The 27292-nt window shown below is 37.1% G+C and overlaps 1 protein-coding gene across 2 annotated transcripts; it reads right to left on the bottom strand.

The window, feature by feature from the left end:
* Nucleotides 1-661: 661 nt before the first annotated feature.
* Nucleotides 662-27292, bottom strand: SIRT1 (sirtuin 1). 2 transcript variants are annotated; one of them, XM_044755951.2, is made up of 9 exons: nt 26802-27292; nt 25515-25631; nt 24062-24303; nt 22624-22776; nt 10772-10919; nt 9926-10005; nt 8692-8878; nt 6386-6949; nt 662-2719 (listed from the first exon to the last, which is right to left on the bottom strand). In XM_044755951.2, the coding sequence occupies exons 1-9, from the start codon at nt 27196-27198 to the stop codon at nt 2391-2393; spliced, it is 2217 nt and encodes a 738-aa protein (XP_044611886.1). In that variant the 5' UTR covers nt 27199-27292; the 3' UTR covers nt 662-2390. The 2 variants fall into 2 exon arrangements, with proteins under 2 accessions (XP_044611886.1, XP_014717324.1); XM_014861838.3 differs by lacking the exons at nt 24062-24303; nt 25515-25631; nt 26802-27292 and adding an exon at nt 11413-11537 and having other exon boundaries at nt 22624-22761.

The raw sequence follows: 27292 nt of genomic DNA, 5'->3' as shown, positions 1-27292 counted from the left end.
CCTTATGGTAGTTTTGTCACCCTATTTCAGTAGCTCCCCACCCTTGCCAGTGTTTGCTATTTGATGAACTATTCCTAGAGATAAATTCGGAATAGTCTGTTTTATCTAAGTCTACCCTCCCTTTTAGGCCAGCTCCTAGGAATGGTGTTAAGTGCAGAAGGGAACTCCCCTCTTCCTTTCCTTTCTCAGCCCTTGCTATATTTTTGAATCACCTGAGGGCATTTTTTTAATACTATGCACAGGCCCCCCCTTATGCCAATTAAATCTGTATCTCTAAGGTGATGCTCAGGTTAGATATACTTTAAAAAGACTCCCAGGTGATTTTTAATAGTCCCAGTTGATGGCCCCTCAAAAGTGGGTAGAGGTCATTAGACCATTTCTCCTTATTTCTGCTAGCATCCTACGATTGAGTTTAAGGCTTAGATTTATCTATAAGGAGAAGAGAGGTTTTGCTGTACCAACTGCTACAACTAGCACTATCAGTGTTTGGTTAAGTACCATTGTAGTTAGTTATAAGTGGAAGACATGTAGTACAACAAAGCATCTAATATAACCCTCAAAGCTATAGAAAGTTCTACAAGATTTTAAAATCTCATACCTTAAACAATGTAAGTTAACAGAAAAAAGTCAAATGACAATTTTAATAGACTTTAAAACAGTGTACAAGTATAAAACACTGGTTTTGTATTTCAAAAGTTGGAGGAAGATATCCAGTCATTAAACAGTCTACAAAACATATGCCAGTAAGATTACATAAAAGACTATGTACAATATAAAAAGAGCTGAAAACAGTCTTCACTGTAAAAATAATTTAAAACAAATTCTTCAATTTAAAATATCATCTATAGCACAAACACACATCATGCAAATGGTAAACTAAATATACTGCATTCTTTAGTGTAGCCGAATAAATTCAGATTGAGACATCTTTTACGGTAGAGAAATGTCCATTCAATAAAATTTTTTTCTCTGGCAGTAATGGTCCTGGCTGGGTATTTTATCCTTAAAGAACAGCTATGTTTCAAACTTTTTATTTAATTGTAATAAATACTAAACATAGGAATACTTTGTAATTTGGGAGTAATGCTGGGTAAAGGTCTGGAAAAGAAATGCTTACTGTGCAATTTTATAAAGTATGAACTTTTCTGAAAGGCTAGAAGCTTCCACAGCTGAGAAAGTTGATCTCTAGTTTTAAGGCAGGCTAAGCTTTTAAATAAAGACAGACACGTTAATAGGAACTAGGTTCATTCATTAACTGTTCTGCTGTTACAAGCTACATCATGTTCATCTCCATAATACTAGGCTAACAGTTTGGTGTTTATTACACCAAATCCTCCCAACAGGAGACATGTACTTACTGGCTGAGTTATAATTGACATCTTATTACTTTGGAACTGTATAATCAGGGGCCTGTTGCTCTCGTCATTAATGGAAAAGAAAAGCAGCAGTCCAAAATATTACACTCTCCCCAGTTGAAGTACCATTATTATAGATTCATAAAGACTTTGCATATTCACACCTTGGCAGTTTAATACTTGTGGGAAAGGATCAGTGCATGCTCTACCACAGTGACAGGTATTTAAACAATGGCAAATATTCTCAAATTAAGGGGACCCAGACAGGCACTATTGTTTCTAAAGCAACTGAAACGTTTCCAAAGCATTTATTTGTTTTTCAGGTTAGTTTTATGAGCCAATATAGACATTACTACATGTCCACAGGAAGTACAAAAGCCATCTTCATTTGAACAATACAATATTCCTGAAACTCTTAGCACCAAGTCTTACTTTAAAAAGCTAAGACAACTGAGTGCTCTCCCACATATTGTTGACTTCCCTCTACTCACATTGCATGTCATGAGATTTTTAAAAAGTTAGCTGCCACAAGTTTTTGAAAATGCCAGTGTTTAAAAATAGGTAATTGTGCTAATAAAGAATCAAAAGTTTAGCAGAACAGAGATTTGAGGGTTACAAAGAAAAGTGTGAAAATACCATTCTTTGGTCTAGATAAGCTGTTCCCTTTACATTAATTTAACATTCCAATGGCTTTTTTGAAAACTTTAAAATGTTGAAACTTCACTAGGCAAAAACAAAATTATATATACAGATGGATGTATCATACAAATGAACTTTTAAAAGAAAGTCTTGACCAATAGCTGATTAAAGATACTTAGTACCTTTCTTTTAAAAAAAGTTAGTGTTGAGTGTACAAGTACAGAAATAAGGAAGTTAAAAATTACGCATGAAAAAAACAATCTAGTTTACCAGCCTATAAATATTACACCTTTCTGGTTTCCTTGCTCTATTGAGTTCACAAGTAAACATTCATTTTGACATGCTAAAAGTTCCTAATGCTGGTGGAACAATTCCTGTACCTGGACAATTATTACATTATGATTTGTTTGATGAATAGTTAATGTCCGTTGCTTCCTGTTTCGTGGATATAGTTTCATTAACTGCCTCTTGATCACTTCCATCAGCTCTAAATCCAGTTCCTCCAGCTCTCTCATTAACATCAGCATCATCTTCCAAACCATTGTAGAATTCTTCAATCTCACTTTCATCCTCCATGGGTTCTTCTAAACTTGGACTCTGGCATGTTCCACTATCACTATTACTGCCACAAGAGCTAGAGGATAAGACATCTTCTTCAGAGTCTGAATATACCTCAGCGCCATGGAAAATGTAACGATTTGGTGGTAAAAACAGATACTGATTACCTGAAATACAGTAATAAATGAGAAGTAAGTTATTTCTAGTTTTTTAAGACTAACTTGGTCTCACTGGGCAGTCTGGAGTAACTGTAGGTTCCAGCTCTGCCTCTTGCCTAAGTATCATTACTAGAGGCTATTTCTAGTGTTTTTAAAAAACAAGCTATCAACTAAGTGCTGGGTGCAAATCTTAGTTCTGCCACTCACCAGTTTTGTAAATTAGGGTGGTTATCTCTCTTTGCCTCAATTTTTCTCACCTAGAAAATGAAGTAATTTTCACAACCCTATGAAGTTAGTGTGAAAAAATGCAAAGAATCATGTTGAATAAAGGTTACTTAACGAACTCCTTTGAACAGATTTGATGAGATGAAGTATCCACAGCTCAGCCTGCATTAGATAAGGTATATTCATTGAACATGAATTGGCTTATCTAAAGCACATACTATGCTTTCAAAAGCATCCTCATTAAATATTTTCACTTCACTTTGCCTGCCTATTATAACCTAAAATTAAAATAGTTTGTCAATAACGGCTTCACCACCTATTCAAAGTGTAGTCTGTACACACTAGCATCACCTGAGTGTTTGTTATAAATTTAGATTCTTGGGCCCCACCACCCATCTACTGAATCAGAATCTATTTTTACAAGAGTCTTATACACACTGAAGTGTGAGAAGCACTGATCTAGCATTGGACTTGAACTTCAACCCTCTCCCTAACTTGCATTCACAGTATAAGATTTGACTTGTGATAGTAAGGAGAGTTCCCTCCCTCTCTCCCCTAAGCTATGGCCCCCAGGTCAAGAGCACCTTCTCTAAGATGTTCCACTCTTAAAAGCATCGGTTTGAAGGGCTGGCCCCATGGTGTAGTGGTTAAGTTCACACACACTGCTTCGGCAGCCCGGGGTTCATGGGTATGCATCCTGGGCATGGACCTACGCACAACTCATCAAGCCATGCTGAGGCAGCATCCCACATATGAAATAGAGGAAGCTTGGCACAGATGTTAGCTCAGGGACAATCTTCCTCACCAAAAACAAAAAACGAGAAGAAAGAAAATCTATCAGTTTGAGTCCAGGAATACTAATAAAGTTCTTAAAAATCACAATGTAAACAAAAGAAGCTAAATTAAATTTGACCAAGCTGAGACTCTTAAGAGAATGGGTGGGAACCCTAAACATTAATGATGAAATGTTTTCTACACTGAAATTCACAAGAACAAGTAACTTCTAACTTAAGTCTGTTTTCACATGTAATGACAGATTCACAAAAGCCCAACTACTACACACTTGATCTGGAGTACATGCCATCTACCAAGCTGACCTAAGTTTCTCTTCAAAATAGCTTTCAAACTTTATTATCCCCATCAAGACCCAGTTCTCTGGTCTGAAACAACCTAATATATGTGACAATTCTGATCTGAACCCACAAAACTGATTAATCCACTCACAGATCACAAATTGCAGTGTGAAAACCACTTACTTCCTTCTTTTTCAAGAGAATACATAATATTCTTCAGTTTTCTAAGCCACAACTATTAATTTTCATGATCAGAGGAGGGTGTCAAGTACTTGTATTCTACCTGCTAACAGAAAATAGGGCCATCTCCTTTGAATCACACCCGCTTAGTCTTTTAAGGAGTCCCAACACAGGTTGTCTTCCACTTTTCTTTCTATAGTTTTGGCCCATCTTCTAAAAAATGCTTTGTTCTGCTCTGGCCCCCCCGAAGAACTGAATAATCTATTTCTCAGCCCAAATACCCTACACATGTCTAGTTTTGCCCCTTTCTTGGCAACCATCAAGACAGATTTAAAGCTTACCTCATATATGCTCCCACTTCCTTTTGCCTTGACCTCACAACAGAAATAGTGGCAAAATAAAATGAGTAAAGCCTAGTGGTCATTTGGTTTTAACAGCTACAATTTTATACCCTACGTCAGTTTTCTTTTTAAATTCTCACAATGCTATCAAGTATGTGCTATTTTCTTCCCATTTTACAGATTGGATTAAGAAACAGAGATTAAATGACTACCCAAGGTAGATCTGAGACAGCTCAGGTCTAATTCCAAAGCCTGCACCTTTAAGGCCTAAATGAGTAGAGTAAAACCAAAGTATAATACCAAAGAGACTGCTCCATGTTTAATTTTCGTTTCCTGGGGCAAAGAGTTCTTTGTGTGTGACCCATCTGTCAAAAAGATATTCAAAGAAAATCCCCAGTGCAAAAAGTCTTTCAGTGCATACAGAGACCTTGTATATGGTAGAAACTTGTAGGGGCCAGCCCCGGTGGCCTAGTGGTTAAAGTTCAGCACACTCTGCTTTGGTAGCCTGGGTTCGGTTCCCAGGAGCAGACCTACACTGCTCTGTTAGCAGCTGCGCTTCTGCTGGCGGCCCACATACTTAGAAAGAGATAGAGGAGGGTTGGCATGAATGTTAGCTTGGTCAAATCCTACTCAGCCAAAAAAAAAACCATATTACCTGACTAAATCAGTAACAATTTTTCTACTTCTGACTTGCCACATTTGCAAACATAAGCATTCTAATGCCTTTTCTAGTTTCCCCTGGGAAGACTTCCCCTACTTTTAACTCTCTACTTATTGTTCAAAACCAAAGTCAGGAGTTAGATTTTCTGGAAAGCCTTCTATACCTAAATCCCTCCAAGTAGCCTCTACCTTTTTTTAACATCACCTATTTTTTAATCACCTATTTTTATAATTATACACAAAACATCAGTAGTTTGTTGTCTCTCCAGAACTTGCTACAATGCTTACTATGGAAAAGGCCCAAAGGCTTATTCGACTGAACTAAAATTCATTTACAGCACATGCTTAGAACTTGTCTAAATTTGTCAGTTTTCACCCTGGATGGTAAATGGAGTGGACTTAATGTTTAAGTCATACAAGACTGTTGCTTCTTAGTTAAAGAGCGCATGTTTTTTATTTTGATTAAATTAAAATTTTTTGCCAAAAATGCTGCTTGGACTTAAACACTGATTTCCAAAAAGTGATTTCATCTATGTTAATTTAATACTAATTGGTAAAGACTTCCCATATGTCAAAACAGGGTAGATGCTATTCCTAATATTCAGTGGAGAGGAATCGGAGATTTTCTAGATCTGAGATAACACAGCACAATGGTTAAGAGGATATGCTCTGAGGATAGACAGGAATCCAATCTGGCTCTTCCGTGTCCCAGGTGTTACTTTGCATGGGATACTTAACCTCTACTGTACTCAGTTTTCTCACCTGTAGCAGAGTAGTAGTAATAGTTCCTAACTCATGAGATTAAAATCAGATAATGTGTATAAAACAGCTGACCCACAGTAAGCACCCAATTCTCAGGCATCATTTCTACCCGCTAAAGCTCTCACCAGACAACAGCAGAGCTCTCAATATTTCTCAGTTTTCTTTTCAATTTAGTGCTTATTCTCTAGAAAAACACAAGGTATAGGGCACACTTTATAAATTAAACACTATTTCTCCCCCATACTATGTAAGATACCAGTGTTTATCGTTCTCTAGCTTAAATTCTCAACTTTATAGTTTCTCTAAACACAATCAACTGTTACATTCAGCTGCATAAAGCTACCCTGTCAACTAACCTGCCAAAATTGCTCATTTCTTGGAAATATCTTGTTACAATAATTATGCCTTTAAAATGGCTCAACAGCCTTTCTTACCATCAAGTCGTTTACTAATCTGCTCCTTTGCGAGTCTAGCTGGCCAGCACTTTCTTACTGCTTCAGCAACTGAAGTTCTTTCATTTTTCTCCCCAGTATCAGAGCCAACATTCCTCAAATACGGACTTCCCAACCGTTCAGTAACACTTTGAAAGCTCCTAGTAGATGTCTGTACTTCCTGTGATTTTTCTTCCATACAATCTTTTGATTTGGACACATCTGGATCATCAACATTACTCTTTGTTGCTTGGTCTAAAAGTGTGACAATCACGGACGAATCTGGTGGTGAAGTTCTTTCTGGTGAACTTGAGTCTTCTGAAATATTAAGAGGTGTGGGTGGCAATTCTGACAAATGAGCCAACTCTCTTTGTGTTCGTGGAGGTTTTTCAGTAATTTCTGAAAGCTTTATAGGGTTGCAGCAAAGTTTGGCATATTCACCACCTAACCTATGACACAATTCATTAATTATGACATCACAGTCTCCAAGAAGCTCTACATCAAAATGCAGATGAGGCAAAGGTTCCCTATTAATTAATATCTGAGGCACTTCATGGGGTATGGAACCTAAAAATAGGGCAAAAAATAAAAGAAAAAGGGAAGGGAAGTAAGCTCATAAAACCACAACAAATACACTATGCAAAAGTCTAATATGCTCCTCATACCAAAAAAGAAACCCACCACTAATACTTAACCAAGCCATTACATTTCATCAAGCTAGGGAGTAAAAAGATGAGCAGCTAAGCATCTTTTGTAAAATTTCAGGTTCTGCTCCTGTCACCTGGTTACTCCTGAGCAATCTTTTCAGACTTTTCCACTCTGTACCTCAATTTCCTTGTCTGTCTATTGGGGATAACAACAGTATTTGTCCACCAGGTTGCAGTGCAGATCAAATGAATCAAAATATGTCAAATGCAGAGAAGAGTTCTTGACACATAGTGAGTTATTCTACTGAAATAGCTCCTGATAAAGAGAGTGAAAATTCATACAAGTCTATTCTCCACTATTATATACTTGTTTACATTTTTTAAAAATTACCTCTGCCTATCCCCAACACACTATTATACTACCCCACAAAAAGCTCTTAAGAATTTCTCTGCCTTGGGGCCAGCCCTGTGGCTTAGTGGTTAAGTTTGGTGTGCTCAACTTTGGTGGCCCAGGTTCAGTTCCCAAGCACAGACTCATGCCACTTGTTGGCAGCCACGCTGTGGCAGTGACCCACATATAAAATAGAGGAAGACTGGCACAGATGTTAGCTCAGGGTGAATCTTCCTCAGCAAAAAGAAAAAAAAAGAAAAAATTTCTGTGCCATACCTCTAAAGAGAAAAAAATAACTCAAAAATAAAGGAGCTTATACAGTAGGTTTTCATGTTTTGTTTAATTACAAATTGTCCCATATTCTCCTTTAATAGAATTTCACAGCTATTTAGGATTAAACTGCTAAAGCCACCATATATGGGATAAGGAAAAGATGCATAATTGGAGATTTTAACTCCATTTTTCTTCCAACTATTTACTCTGGCTGCCTATTTGATTGCTGCTGTAGGGGTCTAATTTCATTCTCTGGTTAAGGGTTTGATATTCTCTCCTGTCCTCCTTCCCTCACTTTTTAGGGCACACTTGAAGCTACTGAATGAGTCCCTCTATCTTCCTCTCTCTTGCTTCCTCACTAGAGGGAGAAAAAAGGTAGTATGAGAGCATCTATTACAGAAATATTCCTACGAAGAGTAATAGGGACTTAAATTGTATTTGAGCATTTTTATACACACAAACACCCTTTGGGTAAAGCAGATCCACATACAATAATTATGACAAGGCAGGACTGTTATTCTTAGAAAAACAATTATTTTGAACCCCAAAATTCAATCTTAATGAGTACATTACACGTCCACCAAGCTATACATTTGAACTTACTGAACCTGAAATCAATTAAATTTGAAAGATCAACAACTATAATCAAATAAAGATAAAAAATACATAGATTAAGGACTGTCTCCTGGGTGTATGTAAAGTAACTCCTGCCACATTAAAAACATTCTGTTGAAAAATTTAAGTTGAACTGTTGCCCTTTGTCTTAATTTTTCATATACATTAGAATTTGACATTACTTCTGTTTTGACAGCCCTCTCCCTCCACCAAAATGTCAGATTAACCAATCTTCATTAATAAGAATGTCACCTAAAAAACAAAGTTTGGCTCTTCACCACTTTTAACCAGAAACAGAATAAGATCACTGGAGTCTATTCTACAGACCCACAACTCAGGGCACTACATATACAAATGTTCACTCAAGATCCTCACCCACTTACTTGGAATTAGTGCTACTGGTCTTACTTTCAGGGAAGACCCAATAACGATGAGGAGATCAACTTCATCTTTGTCATACTTCATGGCTCTATGAAACTGTTCTGGTAAATTTTCACCAAAAAAAACAATCTCTGGTTTCATGATAGCAAGTGGTTCATCAGCTGGGCACCTGGGACATCGAGGAACCACCTGTGTGTTCCAGATTTTGGTTGAGGTAGGGAAGAGAAGGGAAAGCCCAAGTTAGAAATAGTCAACATTTTCACACTTCCTAAGAATGTATTCAAAGTTATCCAAGAAAACAGAAAAGCTGTGGATAAAAAGGGAAAACTGGATACAACCTAAATGTCAATGTCAACTGTCAATAACTGGTTAGTTTATTAATATACAAAGAAATACAATGTTGCTATTATATCTGTAGACTTACATTTGATATTCAAGAGTTCACTGTCTATTAAAGAAAAAACCAGCATGTATATGTAGGTACATACATGTACACACGAGACTTAGTCCTTTAACAAAGTTTGTAAGACAATGATTTCATTTTAACATGCTGTCCTTCTCTCATAATTACAGTCATGCATTGCTTAATGACACGATACATTCTGAAAAACGCAGTTAGGTGATTTCGTCGTTATGTGAACATCACAGCGTGTACTTAGACAAATTTAGGTGGTATAGCCTACTACACACCTAGGCTATATGGTACCCACATGGGACCACCATCATATATTGTGTTCGTTGACTGAAACATCATGTAGTGCATGACTGTATACGATTAACTATACATGCAGCTAAACACAAAGAATTTATTTCTGGGTGGTTTTTATTCTCTGCCATATTTTCCCTTATATTTTTTGCTAGTAATTTACACGAAATACTTTTACAATAATTTTTTAAATGTTTTAAAGTATTACCACAACTATCTTAAGATTCCAAATCTGAAAGGCACTACAAAGGGAGAGTAAGAAGAAAAACTAATACTGCAACACTTTATGATCTGGATTTTTACTTTAGGCTTAGTTATTAAGGAGCCCATTTCATCATTTTAGAGACATTATGCAGCAATGTTTTCAACTTAAAGTATTGAGAGGTTCTTGTGTAACTTCACCAGAATTCCCAACGATAATACTATTCCTGGATCTTTCTGTATCACATAAATACTTTCAGAAAAAAAAGGATTTGGAGGCAAAAGAAGAAACAGATCAGAGACATCCAAAAATATGAGTGATAAATTACCTGATTAAAAATATCTCCTCGTACAGCTTCACAGTCAACTTTGTATTTACAAATCAGGCAAGACGCTGTTGCAAAGGAACCTAAAACAACCAACATAGGTATGCTTTATTAAAGGAACGTTTTCATTTCTTAAACATCACAAAGGTTATAATATAAAGTTTGACATCAGAAAAGTTAGTGAATTTTAAAATTTTAAGAGACTCTATGGGAGCATCCGGGTGATGAAGCATTAAAATAATTATATAGATAATAAATAAGGAGAGGATCCAATCCTCAATTGCTGAGAAACTGATATAATGATGCCTCCTAAAGCAACTCCTTTCAATAAAATAAACCAACTCCTCCAGGGGTAAAACTCTGCAGAGGTGGAAAGTTACAATTATACTAGCTTAATAATTGTGTTTTAAAAACAGTTTAGATACATAAGAAAATGGTCTGTTCAAACTTGTTATTTTAGATTGAAAGTCTTTTAAATTTGTGAAACCTGTACATCTCAACTACTCAATTTCTTTGGTTTCCTAAAATAAAGATGTCATGTTTTTTCATACATAGCTAACATTACTTTTGTAATCTAAAAGGTTATTTAAAAGAATTTAATGGAATGCAATTGCTACATCTTTTGAAATTCAAAAGCACATTAATATCTGACTTTTTATACAAATAAGTGTCAAGGCCAATACTTCTAGTTTCATTGTTTTGCATTCTACTTTTAATTTATCTACAATTGGTCAGATAACATGATTAAATAATACGGCTTAATCTTCATTCCTGGATGGCAGCCCACTTTCTAATCCTAATTTTTCCTATAAAACTAAGTAACAGAAAGCAATTCTGAAGTTTACTAACCGTGACACTGAATTATCCTTTGGATTCCTGCAACCTGTTCCAGTGTATCTATGTTCTGAGTATAGTTGCGAAGTAGTTTTCCTTCCTTATCTGACAAAGCTATGAATTTGTGACAGAGAGATGGCTGGAACTGTCCAGGATATATTTCCTATATAATGCAAAAGGCAGAAAAAAGATTAAAGAAATACGTGTAACAGATGTTATATGTTTAGGTTTAACAAAAATCTACCAAATGATAATCCCCCATGTATAAATAATTTAAAAACTACATGAGCATCTCAAAGCATCTAAATGGATGCAACACACACCTACAAAAGATTATTGCTATAATATGTATAGCAATTAGTGAACTGGGCCCCTTGAAGAAAAGGATAAAGTCAACCCACAAACATAATAGATATTTTAATATAAGTCAGAAGAAATACACACCTTAGGATATATCTAATTTTTACTGGCTGCAAATTCAGAGTTTTTTTTTTTTAAACGGGGAAAGTTTAAACTGAAATGAAAAATATCAAAGGTATGGTGACTTCTAAAACTAAAAAAAGGCACTGTCAACATAATATTAAAAATTTCTGATTCATCATTTACTATAAATATCAACCTGTTGGAAGTTTAAAGCTAAAGTTTTAATTCCTTACCAAAATTGTTTTCCTTCCACTGCACAGGCACATACTGGTATAGTAATGAGTTGCTCATGAATGTTGAGTTGCTGGATTTTGTGTGTGTGTTTTTCCCCCCAAATAATGCTTCAATGCTGTTTCTTCTTTAAAAACAAAGAATTCAGATATACACATGGCAAAAAGATCAGAGAAAAAGTATCAATTTTGGTCCTCTCAACTTTTCACAGTGTTTTTATTAAATTTCATTTAAGTGACTATGGCAAAGGAAGTTTATTCTGTTTTCTTTAAAGTAGTGCTACCTACACTTCCTTACTATTCATTACAGCCTCTAACCTATTATAATGCTAGCAAAAAACTAGACACAACCATATGTCCATCAATAGGGGACTGGTTGTAGAAATACAGTACATCCATAAGTGGAGTATGCAGCCATTAAAATGAATGAGGGATGTCTAGATGCACTGACCTGGGAGATGGTCCATGACATGCATGAAAAAAGCAAGTCAGTCACCAGTGTGTATAGTTTGTTATTGTTGTGTTGTTATTAAGCAAAAATGGAAATTATATGCGCATGTATATAGATATATTCATATAACATAAAGTCAGGAAGCATACAAACAAGCCATAAACAGAGGTGGGGGAACTTTCACTTCTGATATCATACGAAAAAGTTTAATAAGATTATGGATGACTTTTAACCTATTTAATATTTCAAATTTAAAAAACACTATCTACAGGGATACCTTTTTGGTAAAAATACTAAGTAAATCTCATAAGTATCACATACATGTCCATATGCTGCTAAAAATTTGTGTTATACAAAAATCCAAAAATTTTGTCTTATTCAAATTTTTATGAATTTCATGGACAACTGTGCAATTTAAGAAACAGACAGTGCATACAGAAAGAAGTAACAAGTGAAGAGCATATCAAAACTAATGTTTATAGAAAACTGAAAGCCACATTATGTTTTGTACCATTGGGTTGTGCTCTATTAAACACTCAGGATGCTTTGTTCTAGTACATTCACGTTTACATTCAGAGGATTAATCACAGAATTTTATTAAAGCTCCCTCTGGAAATAGCTGTTAAAATATTTTAACAAGTATCAGAGTATACTAGGCAACAGATAAAATAGGATTTAAAGTAGTGAGGAAAGTGATAACAGCAGGCCAAATGCAGAACAAGAACAAATGACTACCTCTGGAGCAGTGTCAGGGAGCCAGAGAACTGAGACTCCAAGACTCCACCCTCTTGGAATGAAGGTTTGTGTGCCTTATCATCCCCTGCCCCCCTTTTTAAGGGGGGGAGGAGGTAAAAAGCACAAAGATGTGTGGGACACTAGATTCAGCTCTACACAACAGTTCAGGGTAGTTTAGCCCTTAAAGTTACGAATCCATTCCTGTAGTTGGGGATAATTTGTGAAGAATTTTTTTGTATTATTTTATAAGGCTTTTATGTGTTAGAACCTAAGTGATCGGAATCTTGACTTTGTCTATTTTATTTCAAATATGCACTGGACCATGTCTGAATCATTGGATTTAAAAACTATGTTCAAACTAAGGGATATAATCTGAAATAATGAAAAAATTACTCTGGAAGAACCATTTTAATAGAAACTATTCCTACGTCAGGTTCTTAACATGAAAAGTTTGCTAAAAACCACATGGCTGGGGATACAACTTTCAGATAAAGTATGGATTAATTCTTCCTGTGACATGCTACTCTGCTCTAAGACAGGCCATCGCAAATCTGAACATCCTAAATCCTATTAAGGAACCAATCATGAGGGCCCAGAACAACTATGTGGGCTGGGCCATTCTTTTACTGCCACAGGGATCCTTACAGATTTGAGTGGAAGCAGAGCTGGGACCAAAGGCTCAAAAATGCTATTAAAAAGACACGTTACTTCCACACAGCTGTGTCCAGAAAGATGCAAACGATCCAGTAATTGGTCATAGGCAACCAATGTGGTCAAAACTAAACCTTAGAACTATCTGCCATAGTGAGTCTTCATGCAGAAATAATGGCGTTCCTCCAGAGGATGCTCTCTGCTTGGTTTCTTCCCCAAATTTCTAGCAATATGAATGAGACCCCAGGCAAAGGCAGGAGTGTTAAAGGACTCATCAAAGTTTGACATGCCACTATTTGCTGTTATCTCCTCCTCCTACAGTAAACAGAGGGGGGCAGTAAGCAGAGTTGGTAAGAACTAGAAGGTAAAGTCTCCATGCTGCCAAAAAAGAGAAGTAAAACTGATCCATCCTGGTAAGGAAAATCCTCATAATCCCTTGTCTGGTTTCATTCATTCCAAAAAACCACACTTGAATAGGCTACTCAATATCCTACCTAAACAATACTTACAAATTACTCACCTGGCAAAAAAATTCAACTTCTTTTGTTTTTTTTTTTAAGTCTGGTTCCCTGAGGAACTCAAGGTTCAGCAAACTTTTTCCACCCAGGGACACCACAGAGTCAATATTTAAGGCTTTGTGGGCCATACAGTCTCTGTCCATATAGTCCCTGCTGCACCACTCAAATTTTCCACCGTAGTGCAGAAGCAGCCCGAGACAATATACAAATGACTGAGCATGGTTGTGTTCCAATAAAACTTTACTTACGGTCACTGACATTAGAACTTCATATAATGTTCATATGCCATGAAACACTGTTCTTTTGATTTTTCCCATCCAATTAAAAATTAATTCTTAGCTCAAAGGCTGTACAAAAACAGGCAGTGGGCCACATTTGGACTAAGGCCAACCCCTTTACTAATCTAATACAAGAGAATTTCAATTAGTCAAGCTATTAGTTACCACTTAAGGAACTTTCAATATGTACCAGGCAAAACAGGAGCACTTTATTATAATGCTGTAGACGAGGCTGAGGGCTGGTTTCTACACTTCAGAGGGTTGTAAAGGAAAACAAAGAATATATGACCAAGCTCCCATGTGGTCACAAAGGTCACATTTACTTCCTGGCCTTACACAGAAAAGGTTTGCTGGTCCTACTGTAGACATATATATCCCCATTTTGCAGATGAAAGCTCTAAAGCACAGAAGTACAAGTTATAGAACTAACTTGCCAAAAGTCACAAAAGCCAGTAAGTAGCAGAGCTGTTATTCAAACCCAGTTTTGATACCACAGTGCGGCTCTTAACCACTATGCAATACTGCCCTTTCAATTTTTGATCCCTCAATCTCAAGTTTCCTTTTTTCTTTTAGGCTAAGCACCATTTCATTAGGGTACTACAAACGAGTCCAGTAAGTACACTTCATTTTGCACTTCTTCATGGGATTACTGGAAGCTGGAATTCCAATCATCCTCTAACATAAAAACACTCTTCAAGAACACATAATGTTGGCCAGGCCCGTGGCCTAGTGGTTAAGTTTGGCGCACTCCACTTTGGTGACCTAGGCTCGGTTCCTGGGCATGGACCTATGCCACTTGTCAGCAGCCACGCTATGGCAGTGACCCACATACAAAATAGAGGAAGATTGGCACAGATCTTAGCTCAGGGCAAATCTTCCTCAAGCAAAAAGAGGAAGATTGACAACAGGTAGCAACAGATGTCAGCTCAGGGTGAATCTTCCTCAGCAAAAAAAAAAGGCAAAAAAAAAAACCATAATCTTCCCACAAATAAGTATAAGCAAAGGATCCCAATGGAATAAAATAGTTAAGAACAGATGATCTAAACATATACACGTGGCTAGTAGTAAAAAGCAGTTATCCACACTAATAAAAACAGAACACTAATATGATAATGAAAGATGCTAATTTTTTATATTAAACTGATAAAGTTTTGACTGCCTTGAAAACAACTCTAGATAGCCATTAATAAAAAACTGATTTAGTTGGTACAACTATAAAACAATACTATGCAGCCTTTCCTTAAAAATGAGGTATATCTGTTAAGTGCCATTATGAAACTATTTCCAAGAATATTAATGAGAAGATAGAGAAAAGGGTGTGTGATTCATTTTTAAAGTATTACCAGAAACTTAATACCCTCCCCTATACACACACAAAGAGGTTTACTTTTTTTTTTTCTGGAAAGCTACCCAAGAAAACATTTTACCGTGGTAACCTCTGAGAAAAGAGATTAAAGGTAGGGAAGACAGAAGGGAGAGGCAAACTGCTGTTTATGTTTTGTACTGTATGAATTTCTTTTTAAACAGCACACATTACATGCTTTTTAGAAAATATTTTAATCCTAATAATATACTGTGGAGGGTTTTTTTTGGGGGGGGAGGATGGTATGCTAAATCATCCTTCACATACTTCTGATGGGAGTACATTTTACTCAACCTTTCCAGGGAGCAATAAAGCAAAACACATCAGGACCTTTAGCATTTGTTTTCAGGAATTTATCATAAGAACATTGGAAAACATACCAAAAAGGACAATTATAGCAACACTATTTGTAATAAGATAAAGTAAGAAACATCTAAAACATACACTTGCAGGATTAGTAAATTACTGTATACCACTTGATGAACATAAAAATATATCTAGCTCTAATACTATACTTATATTTGTACACATGTAATCCACATACGAAAAGGTATTAACACATTTGTCTTCAGGTGAACAAAACTGTGGCTTTTTTTTGGCTCACATTTTTCGATTATCAGGTAATGACCTGGTTTTAAGATTCCTTAACTTTATAACTACATAATCTGGTATTTTTTGTACATTATCATTAAAGTGATAATTTATTGAATAAATAAAAAGATACATTTTTGGAATTAAGTTCATAAAAATTCAGTTCATATTTCTCCCTGTACTTTTTCTTGAGTTTTAATAACTGGGGGAAAGAACATTCACTGAATTCAATATGGGATAGCAACCATACTGTTTGAACAGTCTTTTTTTTTTTTTAATTCTTTTATAAATCCTCGGTTTCACCTTCACTGACTCAATACACCCACTCATTTTTATAAACAACATATTTCAAGTGAATTATTTTAGACTCCTGAGAACCATGACCACAACTCATTGTCAATTTAAGCCCTTATTATGCAGGAGGATAACAGTTCAGAACACGGATATATAGCTTTAATGTTGGCTCTAACTGTTCTTGTGTAAAAGAATTCAAAGAGGTACCACAGCTAGGCACACTGTAATACACTGGTTCTCAAACCGGGAGCAATTTTGCAGGGGACTCTTGGCAATGTCTCGAGACATTTTTGAGTGTCAAGACTGGGGGTAGGGATGCTAATGGCATTTAGTGGGAGGAGGCCAGGGATGCTGCTAAAGATCCTACAATGCATAGGAGAGCTGTTCATAGCAAAGAATTATCCACCCCAAAATGTCAGTAGTTGAGAAATTGCTCTAATGGGCCAGTAACCTTTTTAACACGCCTCTCCATTACTTGGAATTTCCAGTCTAAATCAAATCTAAGTTTCTTCCCAATAATTATATACAATCAATGGCTTGATACATGTGTAGAAATTCTTTCCTTCCAAAATGTCTAAATTTCACCAGTAATACTTCCTGTTTTCATGGCTTCATATTAAATTTATTTTCTCTCATAACTACCAACAATCAAAAACTATCTTAATGATGGGGCTGGCCCCGTGGCTGAGTGGTTAAGTTCGTGCGCTCCGCTGCAGGCGGCCCAGTGTTTCGTTGGTTCGAATCCTGGGCGTGGACATGGCACTGCTCATCAAACCACGCTGAGGCAGCATCCCACGTGCCACAACTAGAAGGACCCACAACAAAGAATATACAACTATGTACTGGGGGGCTTTGGGGAGAAAAAGGAAAAAAATAAAATCTTTAAAAAAAAAAAACTATCTTAATGAACTTTCTGCCTAGTACAGCAACTAGTAGGAAATTTTAAGTTATGAGTATTTTATTCATGTAATATTTTAACAATCTAGTAAAATATAACAATATTTACATACCCTCCCCATCCTCCATTTCTGGATACTACACTTCATTCTTTGTCCTTACTAATTTCTCCTGAAACTTTTCCCTCATTATTCATTTTTACATCCAAATTAACTCAGTCTCTCCTACCTATTACTATTAAGTGCTACTTCAGCAACTACAAGCTTTCTTTTAGGCAGTTCCTAATGTGAGAATGAAAGTACAACAGTTCTATACGAGTAACAGTTATAAAGGTTAATTAATTTATTTAGCTCTTACCATAACTTAAATGAAAACTCAGGAAAGGAATTAAGCAAAATTAAATTTATATAAACAAGATTAGAAAAGGCTGCACTTTATAAATGACTGAATTTATTTTTTCACTTTATTAACTAATAATAAAAACATGCAAAGTTCCTAAAACTTTTAGGGAAGTGGAAAATGCTGCCCCTCCAACCTTTTCTTCTCCCAGGTGGTATAAAATCTGTACACAGTGGTTAAGAACATTAACAGTTAACAGTATACCATTTTTACTGTAATTCACATATTTTATTTTCTCTTATGCACTGTCTAGATTTCTATTAAGTGCAATTTTAAAAGTTCTTGTAGTTTGTCTCTATCAAAGTAATTCTAAATTGCTTCTACAGATTCTTGCATGTCAAAGCTGGTTTAAGCTAAAAATGAATACCCAGTTTGTTCATTAGATAACTAAGGTTACAATCTTTCTCAACCTTGCTATTCCTATTCTCACTTACCACACTTTTTCTAAGTGTCAGGTTACTACTTTACCAGGCAATTTAGTATATACTTAAGTAACAGGGAAAAATGTTGACAAGGTGGTTTGGGCAACATGATTTGTTTCCCCTCAGAACACAGAATTTACAGCAAAAATCTTGTGAGCATTATATAAATGCACCAGTGAATTAAACTTTTATAATAAGATATAAGACCACAGTAATTTCTAGTTACCTGCTGGCCTTCTAAGTGTTAACTTCTGCTACCTAGAGCTATTATAATGCCAGTGTCCTAGGTCCAATTCAGGAAACCTATAACTAAGTGCTATTTCACTGGTCTTCAAAATCAGGAAGTAGTACCACTAGCAGCAGTATGTTAAAAGAGTAAATCTTCATTAATTCATAATCTGGTAATTAAGAAAAATAAAACCAAAGAAACTAACTTTACATTATTTATTCAATTCAGTTTGAACCAGATGTCTCTTCTAAACGCTAGATAAAAATAACCATCATTACTGCTGATACATGAAGTGTTCAAAGTTTTCCTAAGTTTCAAGGTGATTTTTGGAAAAATTAAAAATTCTTTTAGGAGAAAGCTCAGCTAAACAAAATTAGAAATGAAAGAGGAGAAATAACAACGGAGACCAGAGAAATACAATGGATTATAAGAGAATACTACAAAAAACTATATGCCAACAAAATGGACAAATCTAGAGGAAGTGGATAAATTCTTAGACTCTTAGAACCTCAGAAAGCTGAATCAAGAAGAAACAGATAATCTGAATAGACCAATCACAAGGAAAGAGATTGAAACAGTAATCAAAAGCCTCCCAAAGAATAAAACCCCAGGACCAGATGGCTTCCCTGGGGAATTCTACCAAACTTTCAGAGAGGATTTAATACCTATCCTGCTCAAGATATTCCAAAATATTAGGGAAGATGGAACACTTCCTAACACATTCTCTAAGGCCAATATCACTCTGATACCAAAGCCTGACAAGGATAACACAATAAAAGGAAAACTACAGGCCAATATTGCTGATGAACAGAGATGCAAAAATCCTCAACAAAATTTTTGTAACCTAAATTCAGCAATACATCAAAAGGATCATACAGCATGGTCAAGTGGGATTCATACCAGGGACACAGGGATGGTTCAACATCTGCAAATCAATTAACGTGACACATCACATCAACAAATTGAGGAATAAAAATCACATGATCATCTCAATAGATGCAGAGAAAGCATCTGACAAGATCCAACAGACATTTATGATAAAAACTCTTAAGAAAAAGGGGATAGAAGGAAATTACCTCAACATAATAAAGGCCACATATGACAAACCCACAGCCAACATCATACTCAATGGGCAAAAACTGAGCGCCATCCCCCTGAAAACAGGAACAGGACAAGGATGCCCACTATAACCACTCTTATTCAACATGGTGCTGGAGGTTTTGGCCAGAGCAGTTAGACAAGAGAAAGGAATAAAATCCAAACAGGGAGTGAAGAAGTGAAAACTTTCGCTGTTTGCAGACAACATGGTCTTATATACAGAAAACCCCAAAGAATCCATCAGAAAACTAATACAAATAATTAACAACTACAGTAAAGTTGCAGGGTGCAGAATCAACTTACAAAAATCAGTTGCTTTTCTATACTCTAATAATGAACTTACGGAAAGAGAACTCAAGAATACAATTCCATTGACAATCACAACTACAAGAATGAGTACCTAGGAATAAATTAAACCAAGAAGGTGAAGGACTTATACAATGAAAACTATAAGACATTACTGAAAGAAACTGATAACGACATAAACAGATAGAAAGAGATTCCATGTACATGGATTGGAAGAATAAACATAGTTAAAATGTCCATACTACCTAAAGCAATCTACAGATTCAATGCAATCCCAGTCAGAATCCCAATGACATTCTTCATGGAAATAGAACAAAGAATCCTAAAAGTCATATGGGACAACCAAAGACCCCAAATTGCTAAGGCAATCCTGAGAAAAGAGAACAAAGCTGGAGGCATCACAATCCCTTACTTCAAAATGTACTACAAAGCCATAGTGATCAAAATGGCATGGTACTGGTACAAAAACAGGCACCCAGATCAATGGAACAGAAATGAAAGCCCAGAAATAAAACCGCACATCTACGGACAGTTAATCTTTGACAAAGATGCCAAGAACATACAATGGAGAAAAGACAGTCTCTTCAATAAATGGTGTTGGGAAAACTGGACAGCCACAGGCAAAAGAATGAAGGTAGACCACTATCTCATGTCATACAGAAAAACTCAAAATGGATCAAAGACTTGAAAATACGTCCTGAAACTATAAAACTCGTGGAAGAGAGGTAGTACACTCTGACATCGAACTTAAAAGGATCTTTTCAAATACCATGTCTTCTCAGACAAGAGAAACAAAAGAAAAAATAAACAAGTGGGAGTTCATCAGACTAAGGAGCTTTTGCAAGGCAAAAGAAACTAGAATAAAAAACAGAGACAACCCACAAATTGGGAGAAAATATTTGCAAATCATATATCGGACAAGGGTTAAACTCTGTAACATATAAGGAACTCACACAACTGAACAATAAAAAACAAGCAGCGCGATCAAAAAATGGGCAGAGTATACGAACATTTTTCCAAAGATATACAGATGACCAATAAACACATGAAAAGATGTTCACCAGGGAAAGGCAAATCAAAACTACACTAAGATACCACCTTACGCCTGTTAAAATGGCTTTAATCACTAAGACTAAAAATAACAATGTTGGAGAGGGTGTGCAGAAAAGAGAACTCTCATACACTGTTGGTGGGAATGCAAACCAGTACAGCCATTATGGAAAACACTGTGGAGATTCCTCAAAAAACTAAAAATAGAACTACCATACACCCAGCTATCCCACTACTGGGTATCTACCCAAACAACTTGAAATCAACAATCCAAAGTAACATATGCACCCCTATGTTCATTACAGCACCATTCACAATAGCCAAGACATGGAAACAATCCCAGTGCCCATCGACTGATGACTGGATAAAGAAGATGTGGTACATATAAACACACAGACACACACACACACACAATGGACTACTACTCAGCCAGAAAAAAAGACAAATTCATCCCATTTGCAACAACATGGAAAGGACCTAGAGGGAATTATGCTAAGCGAAATAAGCCAGACTAAGAAAGACAAACACCATATGATTTCACTCATATGTGGAATATAAACAAACACGTGGACAAAGAGAACAGTTCAGTGGTTACCAGGGGAAGGGGGTGAGGGGTGGGCACGAGGGGTAAGGGGAGCACTTATGTGGTGACAGTCAACAAATAATGTACAACTGAAATCTCACATTGATGTAAACTATTATGAACTTAATAAAAAAACTTCTCTTAGTAGCCTGAAAATTTTCAAATTTAGTTTTCAGTTTTAGCAATTAAGTCATATCCAAGAAATTTTAATATAATTTCCCATTTTACTTTAATTCCTATTTATAACCACAGTTGGATAAAACAAAGTATTTCTTTAAAGATAGACAGTTTAAACTACCACCATTTATTCTGAATTTGCAGAGCTTTCCCTATCACTATGTAAATAGACGACATGGTTTGAAAGTAGCTGGAGTCACCCTTTAATTAAAATTCAGGTTCATCTAATTTCTAGATTCACCAAAAAGTAGTCACTAATACAAAAGACCTTTTCAAATATACTAAAGTTTAGCAGTAACAATTATATAATTTCTTTCCACAAGACTAAACTATAGGAAACAAAAGTTTTCTACTGGCTAAAATCTCTTGGGCATGGGATAACAACATAGTATCAAACTATACTCTAGAGCAGAGCTGCCTAATAGAAATATAACGGGAGCCATGTATGTAATTTTAAATTTTCTAGTAACCACATTAAAAGTGTGAAATTTTCGTAATTTATAACCCATTAGCAAAAGTATTATTATTTCTACATATAATTAATATTTGTTAATATATAAGAAATAAAGTTAATAATATTTCTATTTTTCCCATACTAGGTTTCCAAAATCTGGTATGTCTTCCATACTTGCATCACATCTCAAGGCACTTAGTAATCGACCGCCCCGTGTGGCTAGTGGCTTCTGAACTGGACAGAGCAGAACACAGCAACCTTAACTAACATGCGACCTAAGAATCTTCTCCACCCCTAATTACAAAATTTTCAGGCACATCCTCATGTGTTAAAACCTGGCCACTATGAAACATATCAAAGCAGATGTTATAATTTTATGACCCATAAAAAAATACTAAAAACCAAAACAATGATGTTCCTTCACATGGCCTACCAACCTCTAAAACAGTCTGGATAATGTAAAGGCCATTACTGAAGTGCAAATTTCAAAAAATGAAATAGCCTCTTCTTTGAAAATAAGCTCAATCCTAAAATGAAGAAAAGTAAATGACAGTCCCTTTTGTGAAGAAGGGAATTCTAACTGAAATGACTTTTCAATGCTCTTACTCCACTACAGTACTGGTACCCAATTTTCCAGTAAGCTTTGGAAGCCTGAATGTGAACAAAATACTTTTTCATGAGTGGAGGCCAAAGAGACAAATAGAAGAGTCCGTAGTACCTTTGCAAACTTGAAGAATGGTCTTGGATCTTTCCTGAAATATTCAATATCAAACATTGCTTGAGGATCTGGAAGGTCTGGGAAGTCTACTGCAAGGCGAGCATAAATACCATCTCTTGACCTGAAGTCAGGTATTCCACAAGAAACAGAAACCTGAAAGATGCACGGCATAATTCGTACCATTACATCTTCCACCTCCACCTTTATAATTACTAGTTTCTTATCATGCAATTAGGGAACAGTTGAAAAGTATTTTAGTTTGAAACTTCTTTTTGGGGAAGAGATATACTGCCCTACTATAATTTCAAATAGAAATAAAACACCCCCAAAACAGCATAATTAAATCCACCATATATTCCATTCATAATGGGGTAAAGAATTTTCAGTCAGGCTAATTTTAAACCTTTAAGCATTTAACCAATAAATTAAAGCAATTGCAATTTGAGAAGGCAGTAACTATTTCAAATTATTTTAACTAGAAAGCAGGCAAGAATTTCTATTACAGTCAAGTACTTCCAAAGAAATCTCTCATCTGGTCAGGCTTCTTCTACTACTTCAAGAACACTACATTTCTGTATTTACTTTAAAAACTATGCTGTACAGTATTTTGGCTCTTAATTTTTAAGAACAGATTTAGACACTATGCCTTTTCTACAAATAAACTGTGACATTTCAAATAGGGATTTCAGAAGTTATCTTTTCGTTTCACAACTTTACCAGAGTTGACTCCATTTCGACCTCAGAGTAAAACAGACTTGTCTAAATCACATCTGGGAGCAAAGCATAACTATTCTTGGTGATCATTTAAGATTAACTTACACCATCCCTTAACTCAAAAGGGCAAAAAGCAGGACTGAATTTTACTCCAGCAGTTGCCCTGGTCACTAATATACAATACACGATAGCCTTAGGTAGCTAGTTCACTGCAACCCTAAGTGGGGCAACTGAAAAATGTCAAGCTACCACAATCACATCACCTTAATTTAAAATGGAGGGGAGGTAGGAATCTGTTACCTTCCCAATACTAACTTCTTCACTTGTGAATACCAATTAGGTTCCTGGTTTCCCTAGGAAGATCAAACAAATACCCAATTTCTCCATCTGACCCTGAGACACTTTAATGCACGCAGAATTCCCTGCATCTCCTTTAGGATCTGTGGTATAATGTAGGCAGAAATCCTGCCTTAACTCCACTTACCTACTGTGCTAATAAAGAAAAAGAAGCAAATCTTTTTAACGTTGTTGGAGAGGTTCTTAAAAAACTGGACCAATTTAGCAACTGCTGCTACATTCACTTTTTAGCAGTTTCCAAACACAATTGCCCATTATCACCTAAGGATAAATTCTTCTAAACCAGAAAAATGTTTAATTGGAAAAGGTGTAAGAAAAAACATACACCACCTCCCCCTTTTACTAGTGTTTTATACATCTTACATACCCCAGCTCCAGTTAGAACTATTATTTTCTTGCACTCTTGCAGTAATTTCACAGCATCTTCAATTGTATTAATATCTTTTCTTTTTTTCCTTTTTGGTGGTTCTGAAAGGATATTAATAACAATCTGCCACAGTGTCATATCATCCAATTCAGGTGGAGGAATTGTTTCTGGTAGCAAATCTTTAAGAATTGTTCGAGGATCTGTGCCAATCATGAGATGTTGCTGAACAAAAGTATATGGACCTATATTAAGGAGGAAAAGATTTACATCAAATCCGCTTCTGAGGAATTAAGAATCTCATTTATTTTCTGAAGTAATGAATTAGCAATCTTTAAGGTTTTTTGCAAAGTAAGAAAATGCAATATAAAGGTATTTCATTCTGACAGCATCTTCAAAGCTAATGCTACACCCCAATGAAATTAGGGAGGAGATGAAACGAACAACTGGGCCTGTCCCTTGAGCTATAACACACCAAGTACGTATTTTGAGAGTCTAACTACTAGAATTCAATTTCTATGGTTAAAATCTAGAAAAATATACCATAATGAATAACAAAAGAATGTACAAAAAGGTTCTACAAATCAATATAGGAAAGATCTTACCAGTCCTGAAAGCCCATACTATTTATCATTAAAGACAAAAAAAAAAAGAGAAATATATAGATAAATATCTTGTTAAATTTTTCTAGCAATAATCTTCAATTTGATCTTAACTAATCTCCCAAAATGATACACACAATACTGCTATTTTTTACCCTGAAATTTCTTAGATCCGTTTCCTAGCTTGAGAAAACCAAAATACAGTCAGTAAATATTATAGACACCAAAGAGGAATTAATCATCACTATGTTTAAACAGTTGCAGCATTTTTGAAAGATTGAGAGCTGATTAAGAAAAAGATCACTTTCAAGACGGCCATGTTATAACTTTGGTATAAAAATCTGATAGTGTTCTTTACTTCAAAATAATTTCCCATTTCATCCACATACTTAATAAAAATTGACCTAGCACAAACTACATGCCAGACACTTTTCTAGGCACTGACAAAACAGTATACCAATCAGACAAAAATCCCTACCCCCATGAGGCTTATACTCTAGTACAGGAAACAAGACAATAAAAAAACGTTAAGAAGAAAAATTTAAAAGGGATATGAAGTGAGGGAACCGGAATTAGAGCATTCCACACAGGGGGTATATGCGAAAAGGACACCAGGTGTGAGAAGCACCGGGCTGAGAAACAGCAGGGCCAGCTTCCATGGGCCAGAGCTCTTTAAAAATGAAAACAGAACAAAGCTAGACTTTCCCTAGAAACAGAAGCTGACATTAAATCTCAGCAAGCACTAAAGAACCTCATCACTGGGTTATAAGAGGGCAGAGAATTATACTTTTAGTTGGCATAAAACTAGAATACAAAGAAAAAGACATTTACTCTCTAAAGTTGTGAAACCATACCTATCCGTGGCCTTGGGGTCCAGTCACTAGAGCTTGCATGTGAGGCTCTATCATCCTCATCACTTTCACAAGAATGAAAACCGTTGGTGATTATTTCATCACCAAACAGAAGATCATCTGCAAAAGACACCAAAAGTAAAACTCGAGCCTGCTGAAACAATCTGCATCTAAAATGTATGAACATCTACAATGCTTATGATGCAACGATTTTCACTGAACAAAGCACTTAACATTTATACAGCCCGTGTAAAGAATGCCCACTAGGTCAGCTTTCACAGTTCACAGGAGCAGTATATCCTCGTCTTTAGGGATACTGCCCAGAATCTAAAAGTTTCAGTTCATCAAAATCTAGAAATAAATTAGGTCTACCTAATCAAAACACAAAAAGTAGTAATCTAGTTAGATTCAATTTATCGATCACAAATGGGAGTTCATGAAACTTGTCAAATAAAAATTTACCGAAAAAGTCGTTCAAAGGTAAGTACAGCAATTCGCACTTCTCTTATGTAACACTAAGCATACAAAGATATCTTTGCATTATTCGTTTCCCCTAGTAAACTGTGTTTCTTGAAATCAGGGGTCGCTTTACTAATCCAGTCCCTAATGCACACGCTGTTACCTTTACAGACGGTCAAATGGTCTATTGAATACTATTAACTGCACCACAGTAGGGTTATCTCTTTAGGTAACGTCTTTATGCTGTTCAAATTTTGCAGGCTATGACTTTAGAAATAGTTTTGCTTTTTAAAATTTAAAACAAGTTTAAAAATAAAGATCAACTGCACTGTTACCAATTGTCAAAAGTCACCAATTGCACAGGTGTCAGTTTACAAAGACGAGTGCAAAAGGTCGATGCAAGGGACAGGCAAAAGTTGCAGATTTAAGTGTGCCAGGGAGGCCGGGGGTAGGAGCAAACGATGTTTAACAAAAGTAATATGTTAAAAGAGTAGGAGGAGAGAGAAACTTATTTTAAAACCGACTGCAAGAGCTTCCCGGCCCGGCGGCTGCGCAAAGCGCGAGGGCGCCGGGCGGGCCGCGGACTGAGGGCAGGCGAGAGAGGCGGGAGAGGCGGGAGGAGCGGGAGGGGGCGAGTGCGCGGGCCGCTCCCGAGCCAGGCCAGCGGCCCCGCAGGCGCGCAGCGGAGCAGGGCCGGGGTTGGGAGGGGGACGCCACCGAGCCAGCCCCGAGGCTCCAGCCCGCGCCAGAGACCCCCCGGCCCCACACCAGGAGGGGCCCCGGGAGAGGGAGGAGGGGATGCGCAGTCCCGGCCGCCCGCGCCCTGCGCACCTCGGTACCCAATCGCCGCCGCCGCCGCTTCTTCCTCCTCCTCGCCTTCGTCGTCGTCGTCGTCGTCGTCGTCGTCGTCGAAGTCGTCGGCCGGCGGCGGCTCCCGGGACAGGGCCTGTAGGCCCAGCCCATTGTCTCCTCCGGTCGCCGCCGCCTGGGCCTCCCGCTCCCCGCCCGCCACCGCCGCCGCTGCCGGCCCGACCCCGGCCGCAGCCGGCACCTCATGCTCAGGGGCCGCCCCACCGGGCTCGCCCGGGCTCTGCCCGAGGCCGGAGCCGTCTCTGCGCGGCCTCTTGCGGAGCGGCTCCCCGGCGGGCGGCGACGCGGCCTCCCTCTCGGCCGCCACCGCCGAGGGGGAGCCGCCGGACTGAAGGGCGAGCGCCGCCTCGTCCGCCATCTTCCAACTGCCTCTCTGGCCCACTCCCTCGCCTCCTCTGCTCCCGCTCGACTCGCGGCACTGGCGCCCCCGCGCCTCCGGCTGCGGGAGATTT

The sequence above is a fragment of the Equus asinus genome, chromosome 2, assembly GCF_041296235.1.
Source record: "Equus asinus isolate D_3611 breed Donkey chromosome 2, EquAss-T2T_v2, whole genome shotgun sequence".
Taxonomy (NCBI): Eukaryota; Metazoa; Chordata; class Mammalia; order Perissodactyla; family Equidae; genus Equus; species Equus asinus.
The sequence above is the reverse complement of the archived record's forward strand: the minus strand, read 5'-3'. Positions and strand labels throughout refer to the sequence as shown.